The 21,089-nt window shown below is 37.2% G+C and overlaps 1 protein-coding gene across 1 annotated transcript in view; it reads right to left on the reverse strand.

Moving 5' to 3' along the window:
- The window catches only part of ESR1 (estrogen receptor 1), a 113,794-nt gene that overhangs the window by 20,396 nt on the left and 72,309 nt on the right, over positions 1–21,089 (reverse strand). Inside the window, exon 6 of the mRNA XM_059468496.1 lies at positions 3,285–3,423. Within this exon, the coding sequence (XP_059324479.1) occupies positions 3,285–3,423 (139 nt within the window). The remainder of the gene's footprint in view (positions 1–3,284; positions 3,424–21,089) is intronic.

Consider the following 21,089-nt stretch of genomic DNA (forward strand, 5'->3'; position numbering starts at 1 on the left):
GATCAGCATGATATCTGAATGCAACAAATCCTTTCAAACTAAAGTAAAATACGACTTTCTTATTCCTGAAGAAACATTACATTTTCTTCAAAATTATAAACAGTCTACTGTCAGGCCTGACAAATTCCAACCCTGTTCTAATGACATTTTTAGGGCCTAGTTTCTTGGGAACCCTCCAGACAGGAAACATCTGGTTTGTCCTACTAGAAACCTAGGCCTTTACTTCTGAATTTGCCTTATACAATATAGTAATTCTCAAAACCAGAATATAAAATCTTGAACTTATTATTTGATTTCAGTAAGTACTGTACATTAAAGTACAGTACTGTGAGTTTGTCATTGTATTTCCTGATTGAGCCTGTTTTTCTAATATATAATTATTGTCATTTGAGCATTTTAATAGCAGCAGTTGTACACTGTAAAAGTCTACTAGTCCTACATAACTGGCAGACTGTTTAAATTTTGAATCAAGACTCAAATATTTGGGTAATGCATTAACAGAATAAGAAAGGATGCTTTATCTCACAAAATGCACTAATTACAATGCAGACTGGGAAAAAAAGAGATAATGCGATTATATTCATCCATACAGAAGACAGCAGTCTACACATACTGTCAACTTAATTGTTGTGTAATTATTTTCTTACAGGCAAAGAAAAATTTTTAAAAGCAACATAGAATTATTAATTAAGATCTGATTTACAGATTTTTTCAAGAAGTCTTCCAAGTGTGAATTGTCGCAAAGGAAAGTTGAAGAAGTATTTATTTAAAAATGTAACTGGCTGACTCGCATAGAATTAGAAAAGACAGTTTCCAAAAGATCTTCAGAGACAAGACAAGCATATGTCTAATATGACCCAAGTAGGAGGAGTGAGTTGGGAGAAGAATGATCACATTTGTTTCAAAAAACAGCAAAGCTGAAAGGTTATTTTTATGACATTTCAGATAGATGTTAACAAGACAAGACTGTATTTATCTAGCCAAAGGGCAAGAAAAGTTGTATAATAAAATTTGGTGTGACCTAAGCTTTAGGAACAGATGTATACAAATGACTACCTATATCAAAGGTCCTTGACAAAAAGAATCTGTTAGAATCAGGATAAGCCTGAATGCTAAAATGAAAGGAGTTCTCACATCAGAGAGGATCTGTCTGCAACAGAATGATCACAGAGATCTAGAGTCATACACAAAGTGTGTTAAAACTCTATATTAACAATAGAGAGTTTTCACTAAATATAGAAGTGTTGGATGGGACTCTGAGAAATGGGGTCTAGTGAAAGGTGTCCCTGCCGATGGAAGGGGGGCTGGCACTAGTGATATTTAAGGTCCCTTCCAACCCAAACCATTTTCTAGTTCTATGAATATTTGATGCAGTGGAAGGACTTCATTGAGAGAAACAGGCTTTGAATCAGTGTCTGTCCTGCCCTCTGAAACTTGACAAACAACAGATTTTTGCTCTATAACATTCTCAAAAGCCAATTTGCCCAAATCAAATTACCACATCAAAATATTTTTAGTACTAATTAAGAAGTAAATTAAGAGTTATTTAACTGATTAGCATATCACTGCTTCCCAGAGTCAAGTAATTTATTATTTTACTTTCTGCAAATATCCCTACGAAATGGAGTGAGGAAAGTATAGGATGACTTAGAAACATGTTTCTTATTATTTGAAAATTAGAAAATGTAATAGATCTACATTTTTACAGTCTCAATTGAAATTTAGAAAACAAAGAGCCCTGAAGTTCTAGTTGCATGCAATGGTTTTCTTTAATCCAACAGTTGACTTAAAACTGTGTGAATCAACTGCTTAAACTCCATTTTACTGAGAGCATGTGGATTTTAAGTTGAAGAAGACCAAAATTTCAAAATTATTTCAAAACTGTTGCAGCTTTTTGTGCAGACTGTACTTACATTTAGACAAGCAGATATTTTCTGTACCTAAAACAAGAATGTATTTTATACTCTTCTAGTTCCATAGCTCACAGATCATTGTGCTTACACAGGTGGAATAGGATTTTTCCTAAGGCAATAAGCACTTCTCTGTTATTGGGAAATATTTCGTTTTATTCTGTTATGTATTATCATTTGTATTTTACTAAAATGCTAAAAGTAAATCCTGGGGGTGTGTGTGCAAATAGAGGGCAGGGAATCAAAGGATTAACACTGCAAGAATGCAACCATGGAAACTCAGTACCCCACAGTCAACGGAGCAAGCTGATCATAAGAAATTTTTCTGCTAATGAGAATTTTGATTAATTCACACCCCTGGTAGCTGCAGTAGCTGAGGGCACTGCCCCTGACACTGTGTTGCCACCCCTGTGCCCTGGCAGCTACCTGATGAGGTCAGGAGCTTGCCCAGCTCTTAGCTGCCTCTCTGAATACTCCATCTCAGTTTGGCTCTTCTGCCACTTCCAGTTTAGACCAAGATGCCAAAGAAGTGACCTCTGTGCACAGCAGCTCTCCCCTGCCAGCTCTGCTGTGTGGGCAGTAGTCTTCAACTAAAAGGGGCACCAATAGCTAAGATTACTCTATCCTAAGAAATTTTGTCTGAAAATTTAATTGAAATTTTTCATGAAACTTTTCACACGACTAGGAAAAGAGAGCTTGAATTTATATCAAGAGAGTAGAAAATATATTTTAAATTATCAGTCTTCTTGCTTTTTACATGAAGACTGCCAGCTAAAATCCAGGATATTGCCATACAGCACAGATGAATATTTTTTCTCTCAGAAGCAGGACTGGCTAAAAAAAAAAAGCTTAGTGAAGGGAGCAAGTATGTGTTTGACATATATGTCTCCAGTTTTCATGAGGATAAAAACCCCAAACTTAATATATTCTCTATGAATAAATAAAACTACACTTGAGATTCTCTGAGGATTTTCTCTCAAAATTTTGTCTGGTTGCTTGGAAAAACTCATTCTAAGAAAAACTAGGAGGATTTTAAATAAACTAAAATAACTATCTGAATTAAATGAATAGTGTTCAGTTTTTAATTTAAATTACTTCTGCAACAAACAGCAGAGATTATAAGAGAAATTTACTGCTGACTTTGGAAGGAAGCACTTCAAGCAGCAGACAAATCTCAGGTGTGTTCCTTGTCCAATAAATGACCAGTATCACATTCCTGAGCATTCGTTTTCCAGTCTCACCTACCATAAGCCTGCTTGACACATGATGTACAGTCAAATTGTAGTATTGGTGAGATGATATCATGCTAAAAATGAATCTGATTGCAGCAGAAATAAGTTAACTTAAATAATGCAGAGCGACATGCAGACTGACCTGTCCAGTAACAGGTTAGGTGCAAACAAAAGCTTTCCTGGGTGTTCCATGGAGCGCCAGACTAAGCCGATCATCAGTATCTCTAACCAGGCACATTCCAGTAGATGGACCTGATCATGGAGTGTTAAATCCACAAATCCTGAAAGAATAAACAGGAGACAGTAAAAACACTCCAGTTTTGTAAGTGGAATAACATTATTCAGAGAATTAGGTTAAAGAAGTGCTTTAGAGCTTTTGGATAACCAAAAAGAGCAATAAAACTGATGTTTGTTCTCTTCATATTTTGGGCTGAGTTTTGTCCACTGGGGCTCCCAGTTGCAGTCAGAACAGTCAGAACTTTCTAGCCTACTGTTTTTGTCCTGGCTCTACTCTTCCCAGAAATCAGGGCAAGAGCCTGGACAGCATCTCCATCCCCATACCTGTTGCGAGGGGCATGGGAATCCAGGTGCACGCTGCAGAAAAAGGGGCATCTGTCTGCTCCAGCACCACGCTGCCTGGGGCATGAGGCAAACTGGAAAAATGCCTGCTATAAAATGAAGTGACATCTCTAATCAGCTAACCCCAGACAAATTCTCTTGGTGGAATGCTGTTTTACAGACTCATGACAATTCACTCTGCTGAAAGTGTGATACGTGTGTGGAAGAGGGACCAAAGAGCATATCAAACAAACTATGGAGCAAATGCTGATATTTGCGAAATCAGAATTCACTGATGAAACACCTGTTTATATTCCTAGTGGACTGTAGAACATGGAGGAAGTAAGTACTTTGCATTTAAACATTGTTTAGAAACAATGAATTCAAACAAGAAATGGCTTATAACCATACTACAAGAAACTAAAAAGAAAGAATAATGGTGAAGGTAGACATGTAACTATAATCACAGTGGTCCTCCCTGTGTTCATTTCATGCAAGAGATTGAATTATTGTCTCTTTTGAATTCTCATTCTTCATGAATATTTTTTTTCAATCCAGAAATATAAGAGAAGTGGAGAATAATACATATTGCACAATACGATTTATTAGATCTTGCGTAAGTTATTCCTTGAAATTAGAATGAACTTCCTAAAATAAAATGTGCAGAAGTTCCCTTAAAATAGGTCTTATTTATTTTTTATTTAGTGTTAAACGTGAAACACATTATTGAACCTCGCCATAATTTTTTGGGGGAATTGTTATGATTTATACTGATCTTCAGAATACAGAATACATGGTAAACTGCCTTACCAGCCCTAAAATAGCAGGGATTTTCCTTCTGTGTGTGTCCTCTCTGAAGGTATGTACTGAGTCAGTTTTGAGGAATATACCTGCCATACACTTGAATATTATCTTGAGAAAAAGGAAGAAAAAAGGCACATATTTTAAAAGTCAAATTATGTGCCAAGAAATATGTTTTTCAAGTAAGAGAGAGGTAGAGAATAAACAAAATGCAGTTCACAAAAACATAGAAAATACTGTTACATCTGGTAAAACAGTTTTTCATATAATTATATTTAATGAAAATATCTGAGAGAGCCAATTAATCTATTGGCAAGAAATCATCCAGTAGAAGGAAACAGCTCTGACACGTTTGAAATAAAACACACCTATAGATCATTAGAAGTGAATTTAGGCAGTTGCAATACCTGCTGTTTTTATGGGTGGGGTAACAATAGAGGAAATAAATAATTGCCTTTTCCTGTATTTTTCCTTTATTACCAAGTACAAAAAATTATTTCCAGACTTCAAAGACTGATGAAATGGCACTTGTCTGAGTCACCAAGTAGCCTGAACAATAGAGCTGAAACTTAAAAGAGCAACATTCTTAACTACAAAGCATTGGTTACAGCACTCAAGCACAAAACTGGCAGAAAGAAAATGTCTGTATATGGAGAACAAATAATAAACACCAGGTTTCCTATTAAGTATTGCCTTAAAATGACAATACATAATAATTGCCTTGATGGCTTTTAGGTGACATTTTAAATTTATTATCTTGTTGTTCATAAAACTAGCTAGTTAGTTTAGTTAAAACTGAATGGTAAAACTGAATGTCCTGCCCAGAGAAGCTGTGCATCCCCATCCCTGGAAGCATTCAATGCCAGGATGGAGGGGATTTTGAACAACCTGGTCTAATGGAAGGTGTCCCTGCCCATGGCAAGGGGGTTGGATGGAACTGGGTCATCTCTAAGGTCCCTTCCAACACAAACCATATAAAATAAAATTCTATAAAATAATAGATTTGATGAAACAAAGTTCTGTAAGATAACTAATACTGTAAAACCATCAAACACATTCACTGAATGAAAATATTTTAAATTTCATATTTCAGTATGGCAAAAGGGTATGAACTGAACTGAAGTATTTCTAAAGGAAGGACATACAATTTACTTCTTTACCACAGACAATTTTTAACAATGACATGGAAAAAACAGAAGTAATAGTGCAGACATCCTGTTGGCATTTGGGAAACATCTAATGAAGACAATGAACTTTATAAAAAGTCTGAGAGCAAAAGAAAGTTGAATCATCTCGGTGTTACCTGAATCTGATAACCATCCTGCAAGTGGGATGAGAAGTTAGACAGAAAGGTAGAGAAAGATCAAAATGAATAAAGCATTGAAAAATATGCCCTCTGGTGAAGAGTAAGAGGAATTTAGTTACTCTTTGTGAAGCCAAATAGTCTTGAGGGGTTGAAGGACCGCAATGGATAAAGATCCAAAGAAAAAGAGAATAGCATTACAGAAGGTAATGGCATAACAGAGAGAAGCCCATGCTGGCAGCTAGACTGGCTTCAAGTCAGACTGCAAATTAGGGGGCATTGTTAGCAACAAAAGTAGTTATTACCCAAGCATCACATTAAATTTCCTTGAATTTGCTTTCATTTGAAACATTAATCAAGATCTAATAATTCTTTTAAGACATACTTTTGTTCAAGAAAGTTCATTCAGAATAATGTAACAGAAGTTTAAATTAAATTATGAATAAATCATTAGTCAGTCAATCATGTAGAGCATGTTGCACTTTAGTGTTGCTGAAATTATGAGTAGATGTGCACATAATTCTCAAATTTCAGTACTCTTTTAATGCTGGAAAGTTTTGAAAATTATTCAGACAGTATTTTTTACTTCTAATTTTTTATTATTGTGCTTTAAGGAAGAAGACAGACATTCACTTCATTGTTGATAAATTAATTTGGATGCAGTTTGGATGTAACCTACATCGCACTCCATATACCAGAATGACCAATTCCATGATCTTATACCAATCAATATCAATAACCTAGATTGCCACTAGTCCATCCTACATAATGACATGTATCATATGTTTGGCAGGAGGAAGATGCTAAGAGGACAAAAGCCATGCCTAGACTGTTCCTCCTTTTTCAAACACAGATAAATTAACAGCATTTCTGAATGATTGCCAACAACAAATGTTATAAATGTAACAGAAATTCTTGTAGGAATATGGAAATCTGAATTTCTGAAAAGCTAGAATGATCTTTAGTGAATTCAGCTAGGAGTAAGGGGCAAATAAACTTCTCTGTAGAATGCAAAACTGTAATGTTCAAATTAAGTGATTTTCCTTTCTAGTATAAAGTGGCAATATGTGCTGCATGAGTGACAGTATTACACAAATCTCTATTTTTTAGACATGCTTTGGCAAGCATGACATTAGATTTGGCAATTCAAAATTGTATGATCCCATCATCTTAAAAAAAAGGAATACAGTAACTATTTATTTACAAAACAAATAAGCAAATATCTTTGTAACCTGGGAGTTTGAACACAAGGACTACTGGAAATAATATTTGGTAAAACATACACTCTTGAGAAAAGTAGTTTATGCTCTAAGTTGTTTGATTGCAGTAAGGAACAACATAAAGCTCAGACAATTTTCATTTGCTAAGGGAACATACATTGCAGGAAGTCCTCCACTGGCACTTACTAACATTTGAGGATCATTATCATAATTTTGCAGTTTCTACTAATAAGACACAACTACAGGGTGTTCAGAATGCTCAAAATCACCTAAGTAAATGGGAAAAAAAAATATAAAGAAATCCTTCCTTTTACATGTGATCCAAATCTAATCCAACCTATATGTTTATACTATATCTCCTAATTACCATGATGTGTACCTAAGAGATTAATGTCAAACAATTTTTGCAAGAAAATAAACATTATCATGTCATAAAGAATGAGTCTGTCTCCAGATGCTTTGAAGGAGAGTAAAGTAAAAGCAATAAACAGTTTTAAAAGCAATAGCAAACCTCCATCTATCAAAGTATCCCATTTACAACAGAAATTGATACCAGATGTTTATGGCAAAAAATACAGCAGGAAAAATAGGCTTCTACAGGAAGTTTCCTCATGTTCCAGAGGTATACAGCTCAGACTTGCAGACCTGGAAAGGATCTTTTTGTGATTGATGTCCCATAACATTTTTCCCTCCAAGTTTCTCCAGGCGCTTTCTGAACCAATTCGGCATTTAATGCACTTCAGATATGTTTTATATACTTTGAAGTATAGTTGCCAGTAAGAATTTTCATACTCTCAGTTAACACTAGGTAAATCACAATCTCCTGTTGTTCTGAAATAAACAAACAATTCTCTCTGACTATCTCTTGAAAAATATAATTATTGTATTGGAAGATTCCATCATTCCCTAGGTCATCATCTCACTTCTCTTTTCCAAACATAATTATATTCAGTCACTCCTTAGATGAAAGTTACTCTGTTCACCTTTGAAACAATGTTGTCCTTCTTGGAGCATTTTCCAGTTCAGCTACATTCTTTTAGGGACAGTGAGACCAGGACTGCAGACTGTTTCAGTCTGTCCTTATCTTCATTGTGTTATTCAACTCAATAACATCCATAATTTTATCACTGTTATTCAGACCTTTGTTTTCCCAGCAAGCTTATGAATATGTTCAACACTAAAGTCTTAAACATCCTGCCAGCTTGTCTCCTATGTCTTTAACTTAACAGCAACAGAAATTTTTATAATACTACCCACGGCAAAAACCAGAATATTGAACTCTACAAAAAAGTTGTGGGAAATCAGAACACCTAAATTTTGTGTCTTAAATGTGTCCCAACAGACCACTGGTTTTTTTCTATCTTAATGCAGTGTTTTGAAAAGTGGCAACAACCACTGGAAAAGGTTGTTGTTTACAATTCAGTACAGTGCCTCAGTCATGTGACAGTCATGTAATAAACCACATTTGGAATAGAACACTAATTAGGCTGGCAAAGACAGCAGAAAGTAGTGGTGAGTGCTGCAACCTAATTGCTAGTAACCATCCAATAAAGTAACAAAATAAAGAGAGGCTTGTGTCGAGAAAAATATCTAAGCAGATGAAAGGCAAACAGCAAAATAATTCCTAGGCAAGTTCTGTTCTCGAAAAAACAGCCATAGAGAGGAAAAACATCTGTTCTTCCTAACCTAAAGCACACTGAAGGACCAATGCCTCAGTCACCACTGTTTGACCGAGTGGTGAAATCTGTGCCTTTTTTAATGCCACGAGCTGGGTACCCAACCTCTCCACTTTAAAGAGAGTGGTGAGACTGCATCTATGCATTTATCTAGCACATGACATGACATTCTGTTCTGAAATTGCACGGATCACTCAGCCTCTTCAACCTTTAAGGCTGAGCCCTGAAACCTTTTAGTTAAGAGGTGCCTAAAACCCACACCTTGACTATAGCCTTGTCTGTACACAACAACAGCAGAACAAAACAAATTCTGAGGCCAAGTGAATCAGAGAATCACAAACACTGTTTTCTTTGAGCCTCAGTATCCACACAACTATGTCTATAATGCTACTCATTCCTAATTCTTTCCACAGATCTTCAGACCAAAATTATAAGACACTTTTATTAAGTTCTTCCTCCTAAGGGCACTTACAGTATGACACGGACATATTGGTTTAATTGTTTACACAACACCAGTGTTTTAAATCAAGATTTATTTTGAAGACCGAAGTTCAAAGATCTCTAAACCTCAACATTTTCAATCCAAATATTTTGCTAGAAGAGTAGTTTTGTTATTTCATTTTTTTAAAGGATATTGCTTTTGTTTCTGTAAGTGTGGTCAGAAAAAAATTAGCTACAATTTACTGAGCTCCTGGGAGGAAATCTGAAAGGCAAACACAAAGCAAGTGGCACAGTTGTAAGAGCCTCTAACTACTTTGTCTGCTCTTTTACAATTCTCTATTTTTTCTGCCTGTATAATTATAGTATAGCAGCAAACCAATCTGAACTTACACACTGTCTCGTCTGAGTGTAAACAACCTTTTTTCTAAATTAAATTTCTTGAGATCAAAGAGAACAGCATATGCTCTTAATTACTGTTAATTCCTTTTGAAAATTGTACTTCATGTTTTTATATTTTCAGCTCTAATGATTTTAAACTTCTTCCTGAAAAACAAAAATTACAATTTACAGGTGTAAATTTAATAGCGGTTAGGAATGTTTGGGGTTTTGGGCAAAACCCCTAAAAGTCAGAAGGAAGATGAGGCCCTGCTTTCACAGTCTGTATTCATACTGAAAGTCAAGACCAAGCAAGCTTTTGCTCTTCACCTGTAGTGGAGGTTTCCACCCTCCCTGAGCTGGCCTTAGGAAAGTTGCCTAACAGTTTGGCAGGCAGACCATCCAGCCATCCAGCCAAACTGCCTACCTGACACTGTCCCTGGAGCAGGATGCTGCAGGGATGTCACACTTGCCACTTTTAGTTCCATTCCCATATCTAAGAGCTGGTCTGTTCTGCCTCCACTTAAAAGCTGCAATGTGATGATTCTGAAATGCGTTTCTCAGATAAATGAAAACAGTTTCAGCTCCTTTCCAGGAATATGTCAAGCTATCATTACTTCACTCAGCGTTTTCTGCTTGTGCAAAAAGTACATGCTTTTTCAGACCTGTCCAGTCCATATATTTTCAGAATGAGCAGTTTAAAAAAGTTCCTGAGACCATTCCTGGTCCAAATAATCAATTCCTTGTTCAGTACAGGAACCTATCTTTCCTCAGGTACACACCAGTCTAAACTAGGACCAAGTGGACTCTGTCTACATCAGATATATTAAATACTGTCCTATTCCAAGTTTCCTATGCCAGAGAAAGCTTTTAAATAAGTTAGGCAAGTAAAATTTCACATACTCTAAGCAATACTTTGCTCCAAGCACAATTAGAATTTAGGGCCATGGAAACACTTCAGGGGTAGTGACAGAAAATTGCCACTGGTCAGATATACATTCTCTTCTCCTGACAAATCCTTGCCACTTTTTTATGAAATACTGGTGCCTTGCCTGAGAGGAACATGAGAATTCTCCAGCACAAAACCAGCTTAGCTGGCAATGTTCCTAGGGAAATGGACTATGTTCTGCCTGGAGGTCTGCAAGAACACCCAGCATGAGAGCCAAACCTTAACTGGGAAGTGTTCCTGATGGTTTTAGGCACCACAAGTTCTCTCTGAAGAGCAGCACAAGCAGATTATTCTGTAGGATTTATCTGGCTGCCTGAAGATCTGTCCTATGGTGGTGGATGGTCAGGCTATGCGTCTGAAGCCCAAGATTTCCTCCTTGGCGAGAAGAAGAGCTGGGCAGTGCTGTGGCTGAGCCCATCCCTGAGCCAGGACACAAACCTGCCAAGTCCTGACTTTCTCTCACCTGTCACTGTGTCAGCCTTGACTTAAACACAGGGGTTTTTCTGCAGTGGTTGCACTTTGTTAACCAAAGATTATTCCAGAAAGTGCATTAGCAGTAACCATTTAACACAAATATGTTGAGGCCTTCCATCAGGGAACATAATAAAAGTAATTGGCACTCACGTAGCACTTTACATTTTCAAAGGGCAGTAAAACCATTAAGTATTATTAAATGTATTTTATAGATAGAACACAGGGAGGTTAAGTACCTTATGCAGGAGGAGGCAGGATTAGGACAGAGGTGTCTCAGCACACTCTGTCATCCTTTCAACCACAAAAATATTTGAGTTAAAGACTACTTGAGCCCAAGTGAAAGTTCCATTTCTTGCAAATCAGTAAAGGAAAAAAAAAAAAAACCAAAAAACCAGAAGCAACTTAACTTTTCTCATAGAGAAAAAAGAAAAAAAGCTTTAAGAAGTTAGATTTGAGGGGAAAATTGTTTAAAATGTGAGCAGAAAAGCTGGATGCAGGGAAGCACACAAGTATTAACTTTAATTGGTCTCACTAAACTAGGCAAAGTAACAACCTCTACAAAACAAATCTTAAGCTAAAGTTTTCCTCACCCTCTTAACAAGCAGTTTTAAAAGTTATTAAAATAAGAATAAATCTCGCCAATAGTAATTATAACAACTACTGCATAAGATTATTGTAAGTGAAGGCTGCCTGCCAGTTTGCAAGTGGAAGATTATGCTACTTGTATTGTAAAGCAAGAAGGGAGACATACATGTATTTTCTGTATAGAAAACAAGCTCTTCAACTAATCAATAAAATGTGATGTTTGTTATTACATGGAAAAATTCTTGCAGCACCATACAACAGTTATTTAAAGCATGTTACTGATAATTCCTTCCTGGACTGTAATCCAGATGGCTGAGACTCAGGGTACACTTTGACAACAGTAAGATGTTACTTTATGGTTCTTTTAGCACTCAGAGCTGTGCCGTTTCTCAGGAAGTTCAGGCTTGCAAATAAAATCCACAGAACACTGTCTACTTATTGAGAATGGAACGGAAGCTATTCCCTGTGATTTTGAGTGCAGGAACATCCCATCTGCAGCTGCATGTGAAGGCTTTTCTTTGAAGATTGTCCTCTGAATTATTCTCTGGACAGGTGAAGAAAGACACTACACAAAATTTATTAGCTACTGACTAAAATAGATGGTATGAGGTAATACATCTTTAATTTATTTTCTGTGACACAGTTAATTACATTATATTAAACCATACCAGTACTCAGGCCAGTTGCAAGAAGTTTGAAGGGGTTTTGGGGGATTTGTCATTTTTGTAAGAGGTCACAGCTACACAAAATGTTTTCCATCAAAAGCAGATGCAGCTAAAACAATTTCTGGGGCTGGTTATGCATTCTTAACTGACTTTTATGAACTCAAAAGACAGACTCATAAATACAAGCTGTCCTCTCTACTTCATTCTCTCCCCTCCTCCCTTTCCCAACCCAACTAGGGCTGCCACTGCTGGTTTCTTCTGCTGGTTTAATTGTTCACACCATTGATGAAATAACCTGTCAAGAAAGAGGAGCGTGGAAGCGACCGATGGGCAGCCAGGGAGCACCAACCACCTCGGAGAGTTTACACTTTGTGTAAATTTGCCCTAAGACTTGAGGTCATATCCAGCATGACTTGGATTTTTTTTTGACTGTTTGGTTGCATCCAAGACAGTATGGGGTTTTCAGCATTTGTTTGACCTCCTTACTAAAGTACCAGGCTATGCTCCAATCACAACCTCAACCAAATGGAAGTGATGGTTTTGTGGCTGTCAAAAAAAAAAAAAATCATTCCAGGCAAAAGGTCTCATTAAGCAATCACTCTTTGAGCAATCTCTTTAAGCAACCACAGTTTTCAAGTAAACATATAATCTGGAAGGGGGAAAGGAGGCAGACTGAGGTAGAATCTTTCACAGATTTTTAAATGACCCCAGCCTGCCCCTTTCAAATGGTTGATTTAATACACAATTACTAGGAGATAATTTTAAAACTAAAGATCAAAGACTTCCCAGTTGTTTTCCTCTTTTGCAGAGTGCACCTACATGCTTTTTTTACTACATCCTCTTACTGTTTGAGAAAGGAAAGGCACTCTAGTTGGGAAAGGCACTTTGGATGGGCAGTGCCCTGATGGTGCCAGTGAGAGCAGCAAGCCAGGGGTGGCTCCCATGGAGCCCTGCTGGAGCTGGCTGGGCAGCACTGCATGCCTGGCCTTCACTGCGGCACCAGGAGACAGACCTTGCTGGAGGACGAGGCTCTGGAAAACCTCAGGGTGGATAAAGGCCATGCAGGTATGTCACACGGGCAAATGGTCATGGGGGACAGGACAGCGACGGCAAGTGAACAAAACTAGGCAAAAGGGAGCCCCTGGAGAGCTACTGTACCACAGGCTGCTCATTTCTACTGCTCTGCACCTCATTTTCCCCACAAATGTTAGGGTGTAAAAATATCTCCATGGTTCCGTTTTTTATCCTTTTTGTTCCTTTAATTATAATAGCTATATGAAAGACTTAAAGGTCATCATAACACAAGCAAGAACATTTTAAAAAGATGTAAAATTAGATTTGCAAGATAACACAACCAATGGTCAGCTTCAGCCATTCTTCTAAACTAACATTAATTATTTAAATTGAAATTAAGGATTAACCCCTGTCTTTCTGACTGTCCCTAAAATACTGGTTTTATACTTTTATTTTCAATAATTGTGCTTAATTCTTTAAGAATTAAAGGTTCATTGTTTTGCTTTATATCTCCATCCATGTCTGGGGGCTTTAGAAGTGTCACATTCTAATTTAACACTTTTTTGACTGCAATAACTTCCATATGATGAAACTGGGAGGGCTAAGCTCTCCCCTTCTTCATTCATAAAATCTGGTGAAAAAGGCATTAAGCTTACTTCTCCACAATGTCTCCCACTACTGTGCTCAACACTAAATCCACTAGCATTCATTGCAGCAGCATATGAAATTAGAGGAAAAGAGGATTATTTTGCAACCCAAGGAAAAGAGGGGGAAACTGTCAAGTTTGTAGTGAACTAGAAGATTAAAACTGCTTCAAGACTAGAAATAGAAATTGCTCAGAACATAGTGTGCTGTACCCAAGAAATGAGGCATAACTTCAGGGTTCATGGTCTGGTCATTCTTTATAGTCAGTCACTAGGATATAAAACTAGCTTGACTAATGCACCTGCATCCATTTTTTCCCTCAGATTGTTCACTTTTGAAGTATTATTTCTGTCTATTGCACTTATATGTGAGTAACAGAAGCTATATATATTTTTATGTGTACTTTATCATCCATTACATTGCCTGGTATCTACATCAAAACAGAAACATAAGCACACATAAATGAAACCTCAAATGTTTCTTTTTCCTCCTGTTTGTTTCATCCCTACACGACTGGTTTTGAACCGAACCCAATCTCGAAAAAATTGTCCAAGAAATTGTAAGGATACATCAAAGAGAAGAAAGACAGCAAAATTAATCGCAGCAATTTCCTTCAACCACTGCAACAAGAAGACTGTTTCAGCAGCTGTGTGGGAGTGTCATCATAAGACAGAGCACAGGAATACTTTACAGGGAAAGCAAGATACTGGAACGCAGCTGGTAATTTGTATTAATCTCCTTGTCCACGGAGACCCAGTAAGTTGGCAAGCAGCATGTTTCCACAAAACACACGTTAATCCCCTTTTCTCACACTCTCCTTCAATGTGTAACAAACCCAAGGCACCCTCAGGAAACTGAGGCTCAGGTGTGCACACAAAACGCAGGTGCTGCACTTGGAGAACAGCGACCTTGACTCAAACTCCCAAACTGCCTGCTGAGATACATGCTGAGCTAGAGCTGGTTGCAAGCACTCTGGCAGAGCTGTTCACATTGGAAAGTGACAGCTAGCAAGTTTAAAATGCTCTGGGTAACACGTCAGATTTCACAGAACGAAAACAAACAAATAAAAAATGGGCTGGTTTCCATCTGGAAACGTGGCCTCCTTGTCAGCACCTCATCTTACTTTTCAGCACTCTACCAGGCACCTATTCCCACTCAACACTGAAAAAGGTATCTAAACTTCTGGAAATATAGGTCCCCTTTCCTTAAAGTTGTCTTTTTATTTTAAACAGGTGCCTGAAATATTTGAAATTTTAGTGAAGTCTACCCTTTCACATTAAAAAGAAATTAATTTCACCTAAAAAGGTTATTATCTAGCAGAAATTTTCAAACATTTCATTTTGTATGAAGCGAGAAAGTTTATTTTTACTGGCTTTATCTGCCAGAAAAAAAGAAACTAATTATTTACACAACTCTGAAGGAGACATCTGGCTTTGGAACAGTGTACAAGCTCATCCAAAATGACCGGATCTACAAACCCCATTTGTCATCCTTTGACGGGACTGGAAAATTGCATGGAATCCCACCACATTAAAAAATATCACTGTAATACCTTCTAATAACTATAATAGCAGAAATTAAAGATTAGAAGAAAAATATGTAACTTGAAATTCAAATCCCTGGAATTACAATTTGATATTTTTTCTAACTTGCAAAAAAAGTGGTAGTTTTCATCTTTCTTATTTCAGAGACGTTTTGATTTATTCTGTTTTTTCTTTTCTCTTTCACACGCATATGAAATGCAAATTTGACAGACTCCTTACGGATGAGAATAAAACTTTGGCTTGGATCAGGAGATAGAGCCACTTCACCTGGTTCAGCCATAGCCTAGGAGACTATTTTACAAACAGCATCACCATGCTGATCCTCAAAGCACAGTTTGGATCACAGAAAGAAGACTTTCAGGCTGAAGTCTCCTATCTTGAGAGGCAGAGGAACTGTGCTTGGTGCAGGAGCCCCAAAGCAGCCAATATCCCCTGCTTTGAGGATATCCAGGAGGTTTTGGGTTCCTGTTACTCACTTCTACAGCTCATATATGTTTATATTCTCCCATCGCTCCCTGGCTGCCACCAGGAGAGCTACCAGGATGAGATGAAGTCATGCAGTAACCACAAAGCGCTCACACAGAATCGATGTTGCACTATGATGGTAAAAGGCAATCTTCTAAACAGCTGAACAGGAGACAGAAAATATGAAACAACAATGTGGTGGAAACTTGTCAAGGTGATGACACAGCATTTTAACTTTAATTATCCTAAATATGTTTATTAATGATCTGACAAGGCAAGAAAGCAATGAGGCAGCAAAATATGAAGATGACAGAAAGTAATGTAACTTAAGCAGAACAAATAAAACAGGAATTTCAGAGATACTCAGAGAAGTGAGTCACCTCCTAACTGTTTGTGTTAACTCTGGAATCAACCTAATTTTTTAAGCATTTTCAGGCTGCATTTTTGCAGAGAGAGACAATCAAAATATGAACTGAGGAAGAGGGATGAACTTGGAAATTCAAAAAGAAGAGGAAAAAATCTTATTTTCTTACACATACACAAAAAAGGCTAATTCTGAGTGTAAAATACAGCGCCTACAAACACATTTAAATATAGTCCTACTCTGATTAAACATAAAGCATTAGGAAGCTGCTCAGAGACTCCGAAGCCACAGGACTCTAATGGCCCAAGAGGCTGGCAACTTGTTAAGAAGGGAGAAAGCAACTCATCAGGGTTACACTGAACTACTTCTGGCCTCACATAAGTAAATCATTTCAGTCATCCACCAACATGAAATTGCTCACAAGTTACTCCATACTATTTGTAAATAAAATAACTCATGGAAAGCTGGTAACAGTTATTCACTGTCAGCTGAAGAAAAGCAGATCTGGATTCATCAGCCTGCAGTGATGGATTTTTACCAAAACCCCTCAGAAGCCCTATTACTGACAAATAAGGTACAAAAAGGCTCATCTGGAGTCTAAAGTAAAGAGCACTCTGACTGCACTGTTTGCTGCAACAAGGCAGTAAAGGAAATGTATTTGTGCTGCCTGGCACCATCTCATTCAAATGTTGAAATGTGTGTCCATTTAAACACTTGATTAGAAGCGTCTCCCCTCTTGAAAAAATAAAAAAAATTAAAAATCAATAATGAAAAGAGCCCCCTAAAACAACCAAACCAAGAGGACAAGAACAAAACGAACAAAAAACAGAACCAAAAAATCTTTAAAAATTTAAGCATGTAAAAATTTCTGAAAAATACAAGCCACTTTTTTCAGAAGAGAGGCATACTGGCAAGGCATAAAACAGGAGTATAATGAGCAGTATAAAAGAAATAGCAGATTTAATTCATATCTGTGCCTGTAAGGGGGGGTGGGCAGGTGGTGGTTTACGCTTCACAGATTTCCCATGCAGCAGATAAAATCCTGAGACACCAGTTTAGGAATGGATTCGCTGTGGCACATTGTAAGAGAGTTCTACATAACTGACAGAGGAAGGCACTGGCACAGTCAGTGCTTCCCTGTGGTAAAGCAGCATTCTTCCCAAAAGGTTCAGTATGCCTACATGTTTACCTGGGAGGAAAAAAGGTGCACTTGCTATTCATATTGGAGCAGTGATCCTCCATAACTGGAGAAAAGTGGGGGGAAAAATGAAGTCACAAGTTGATAATTGTGCTGGATTTTCACGAGCAGCTCTTCTGTGTCAGCTGAAAACCACTCCATTTATACTGGTTTTAAAATATGTGAGGTATTAAGCAATTAATACCAGTGTTTAATCCCATCATCACCAAATAAAGTGCACTAGAGCTTTCCTTTTCCACTAACATTGCAAAATCCCACCCTGGAAAAGACTAATTGTCAACTGCTGATTCCAAAAGGCTTCTGTCACTTCAGGTCACTATTTACTAGCTGTACACAGCAAACTTGGCCCAAAGAACTTCCAGAATTTACTGCCTTCCTGGAAGAGAAACACAAAAGAACAACTTTTAAAAAATATGCACTAGCATTGGCAACCAACCAGACAATCTTTGCCTTCTGGGAAGTAAAGCATCTTATTTCCAGGGATGGAAGCCAACTAAAGCCCCTCTATGAACAAGTTAGGGGGTGCTACCTCTTACCCATGAGTCTCCAACCCCTCAGAGCTATGGCATACAATTACAGTTTATGGTGCAGATTAAGCAGGAACATGCAAAGTAGGAGCTAAACACCTACTTAAGCAAGCAGGACAAAGACTGTAAATGGTGCCAGGAACTAGAAGATTCTTTCCCTTTGTACAGGAGACTGGAAAAGACCTCTCTGCATAAAAAAAGAGAAATTAAATTAGAAGAAGGCCTGCTCCACGGTTGTATATTACTACTGGCAGTACTGACACATGAATATTTATTTCTAGCACCATCACATTAATACTGGCCTATTCATTCCTGATATACTGTCAGCCCCCATTCCAATTGCCTCGACTACCTTGCCATGAAATGGAGTGGGGATCAAGTTATTGGCAACCCAAAACACTCACCCAAAAGATTCATTTTTAACCCGGATAAATCCCTGTACTTGCAAAGCCACCCCAAGACAGGGAGAAGCAGAAAGGTAGGAACTGCTTTAGCCAGCACTGCAACTGGAACAAATCCTGTGAAATTACAACCTCACAGAGTACATCCTACAAATACATGTGATACTCATAAGAAATAGTACCTTTGTAGCAATCAGAGGAGATTTCTGAAATAGGTCAGACATGCATTATTAATATAATAGTTGATATTATATGGCAATATTGTAATTTTAGCTCTATCCCAGTCAGGGTTTTTTTTTAATACAATGATCACACCCAGTCAGAGACTTTTCAAGGTTTTAGTAAACACCTGGCTTTCATGCCAGCAGCCTGTACAGCCACTGCTCTAATTGCAGCCATGTTTTCTGAAGAACAGCAGCTATTGCAGAAGATGCTTCATTAGGCTATTGATAAGGAACACTATAATTAGCCTAATCCACCACTTTCCCTATCTTTGTGAGTCAAAGAAAAATTAGGTTTCTTGAATTTTTGTTTTCCAAATCAACCTAAACACTCCAGAATATAACAACACATTCAGCCTACAAGCAAGATTTTGAAAGGCACCTTTCCCCTCATCCATATATTAACCTTGATTATGGGTCTTCAGACTTCCTACTGTATTTGGTTCCAAACCAAAAATCTCAAGCTGCAGAGAAAAAAAACCCTGAAAATTCTGACATTAATTTTCTTTTTCTGAGATCACTCTGCTTACGAGGAATACCAGATACCTGTGAGAATCACTGGATACCTCTGACAGCCTGAGCAGTGTCCCTCTCTGGTGGGCAAAGGAAACCGGACACTGAATCAAGGTCAAGATCTTGATTCCTCCCTTCTATTTCCAGGACTCCTCAAGAGGATTAAGAAGATTTAGCTCTAACCCAGAGTCTAAGCACAGTGATAAATATTTCACCTCTATCTCCCTGCTCCATACTGTGGCAGACAGAGATATTTCTTACAAGCAACAGAACGTTACATAAAGTAAGTTTAGGCAGTAGTTCCTTATGGGCACTCAGCTGAGCACAGACTCCTGGAGGAACAAGGCAATTGCAGATTTCTCATCTCCCATTCCACTGTGGGATATTCTTTATCTGGCTTACACTAGTTTAAATTCACAGCAGTGCCTAACTAGCATGCAGACAAAACAACATACTCTTTCCACACATAGTTCATTTCCCGGAGAGATAATCAAAGAAAACAAATGAGCTGGTAACAGATGTGTCATATAATGCACCACTGCAGCAATACAGACAGGGTAAGAGCCCATCCAGAAGTCATCTGCAATAAATCTTTCCTAATTATTCCTATGTAACTTAAAAACTCCTATATATCTAACATGAGGTTTTAGTGGATGACTCACTTGAATAGAAAAGAAATACAAATGATATTAAAATAACCTCTAAACTGGAATTACAGCTGACTGTGCTCAGAGATGTAGTACTAGAGAGAACCTAAAAAAATTAGGGTGAAGTTATTAAACATCAAGTAAAAAGGGCCAATTTGTGTGAATTATGTGAACAAGAAACAATGGATATGTGCACATGCACATACATATCGCATCAGTGCTTTCCAACAATCGCATATTCTTTTGTAAATTATTTTAAGAAATAAATAAATCAGGAGGGATCATTACTTACTGTTTACTTAGAGTAGAAATTAACGAGCGTTTCTTGGAAAGCTCCAGGGTTCAGCATAGCTGAAGACTCTAAGACAGATATGTTCATCCAAGAGTGTAAATTATTTATCAGCTAAAGAAAAATAGCAGGAAATGTTTTTATAAAAGGATCATATATTTTAGAAATAAAATATTACATTTTAAGTATTTAATTTTCTAATGTTTTGGCTAAAAATTATAAAGATTAATACTGTGAATGTTCATTTTTGCCTTTTCATTTGCCAAGACCAATAGAATTTAATCTTCAAACACTTACTATCAATTGAACTTGTATACCATTGAATGTCCAATGAACTCCAACATATAAGTAGTTATTGTCAAAATAATTTTATCATTCTTACCTGTTTGGTGTCACTTTTCATATGTCAATATATGTCAAACAGGTAAACAAGATTACTCATAGTTAGATAAAATTTGATTAGTAAAGATATTTTTTTGAGCCAGCTTGTTAGGAAGCCCCAAAATTCAAATCTTTGAAATTCAAATATTTCTTACTCTGAAAAGGCCTGAATAGGATCAGCTTTGTAATAGCACTGTGGGTTTTGATTTTAAAACCACTGTGTACAGATGGAACTATAACTCTATCAAATGTGGACTAGCAATCTTAAAAAATTTTTGGCAATGCACTTGTTTAATGGCTGATAGCTGACATACTCTTCAGAATATCTCCTTCTGGACAACAAAATGAAGTCTGGAAAGCTACAGAATTAACTTTAGGAGTTTGCAGAAAAACTGGTAAGAATAAACAAAAAAATATGAAATGTTGAAAGTTTATGTATGAAAAGTTTAGAACACTGTCAAGGATACATTTCTGAGCTCAGTCGAAGGTTCTCTGAAGAAATACTCTAAATGGTTCTCTAAAGAAATTTTCTAAGAGGTTCCCAAACTACTTCTCCTGTTCTAAATCTGTTTCCCTTGATTGAAATTTTATGCAAATACAATGATGCAGTTTGAACACATTCTTCTAATGCCTATGGCCAGGAAACTCCTGGGGAAAGAGTGGGACATAAAGCTGTAACACTATGGCTTGA

This window comes from Ammospiza nelsoni, chromosome 3, assembly GCF_027579445.1.
Source record: "Ammospiza nelsoni isolate bAmmNel1 chromosome 3, bAmmNel1.pri, whole genome shotgun sequence".
Classification (NCBI taxonomy): domain Eukaryota; kingdom Metazoa; phylum Chordata; class Aves; order Passeriformes; family Passerellidae; genus Ammospiza; species Ammospiza nelsoni.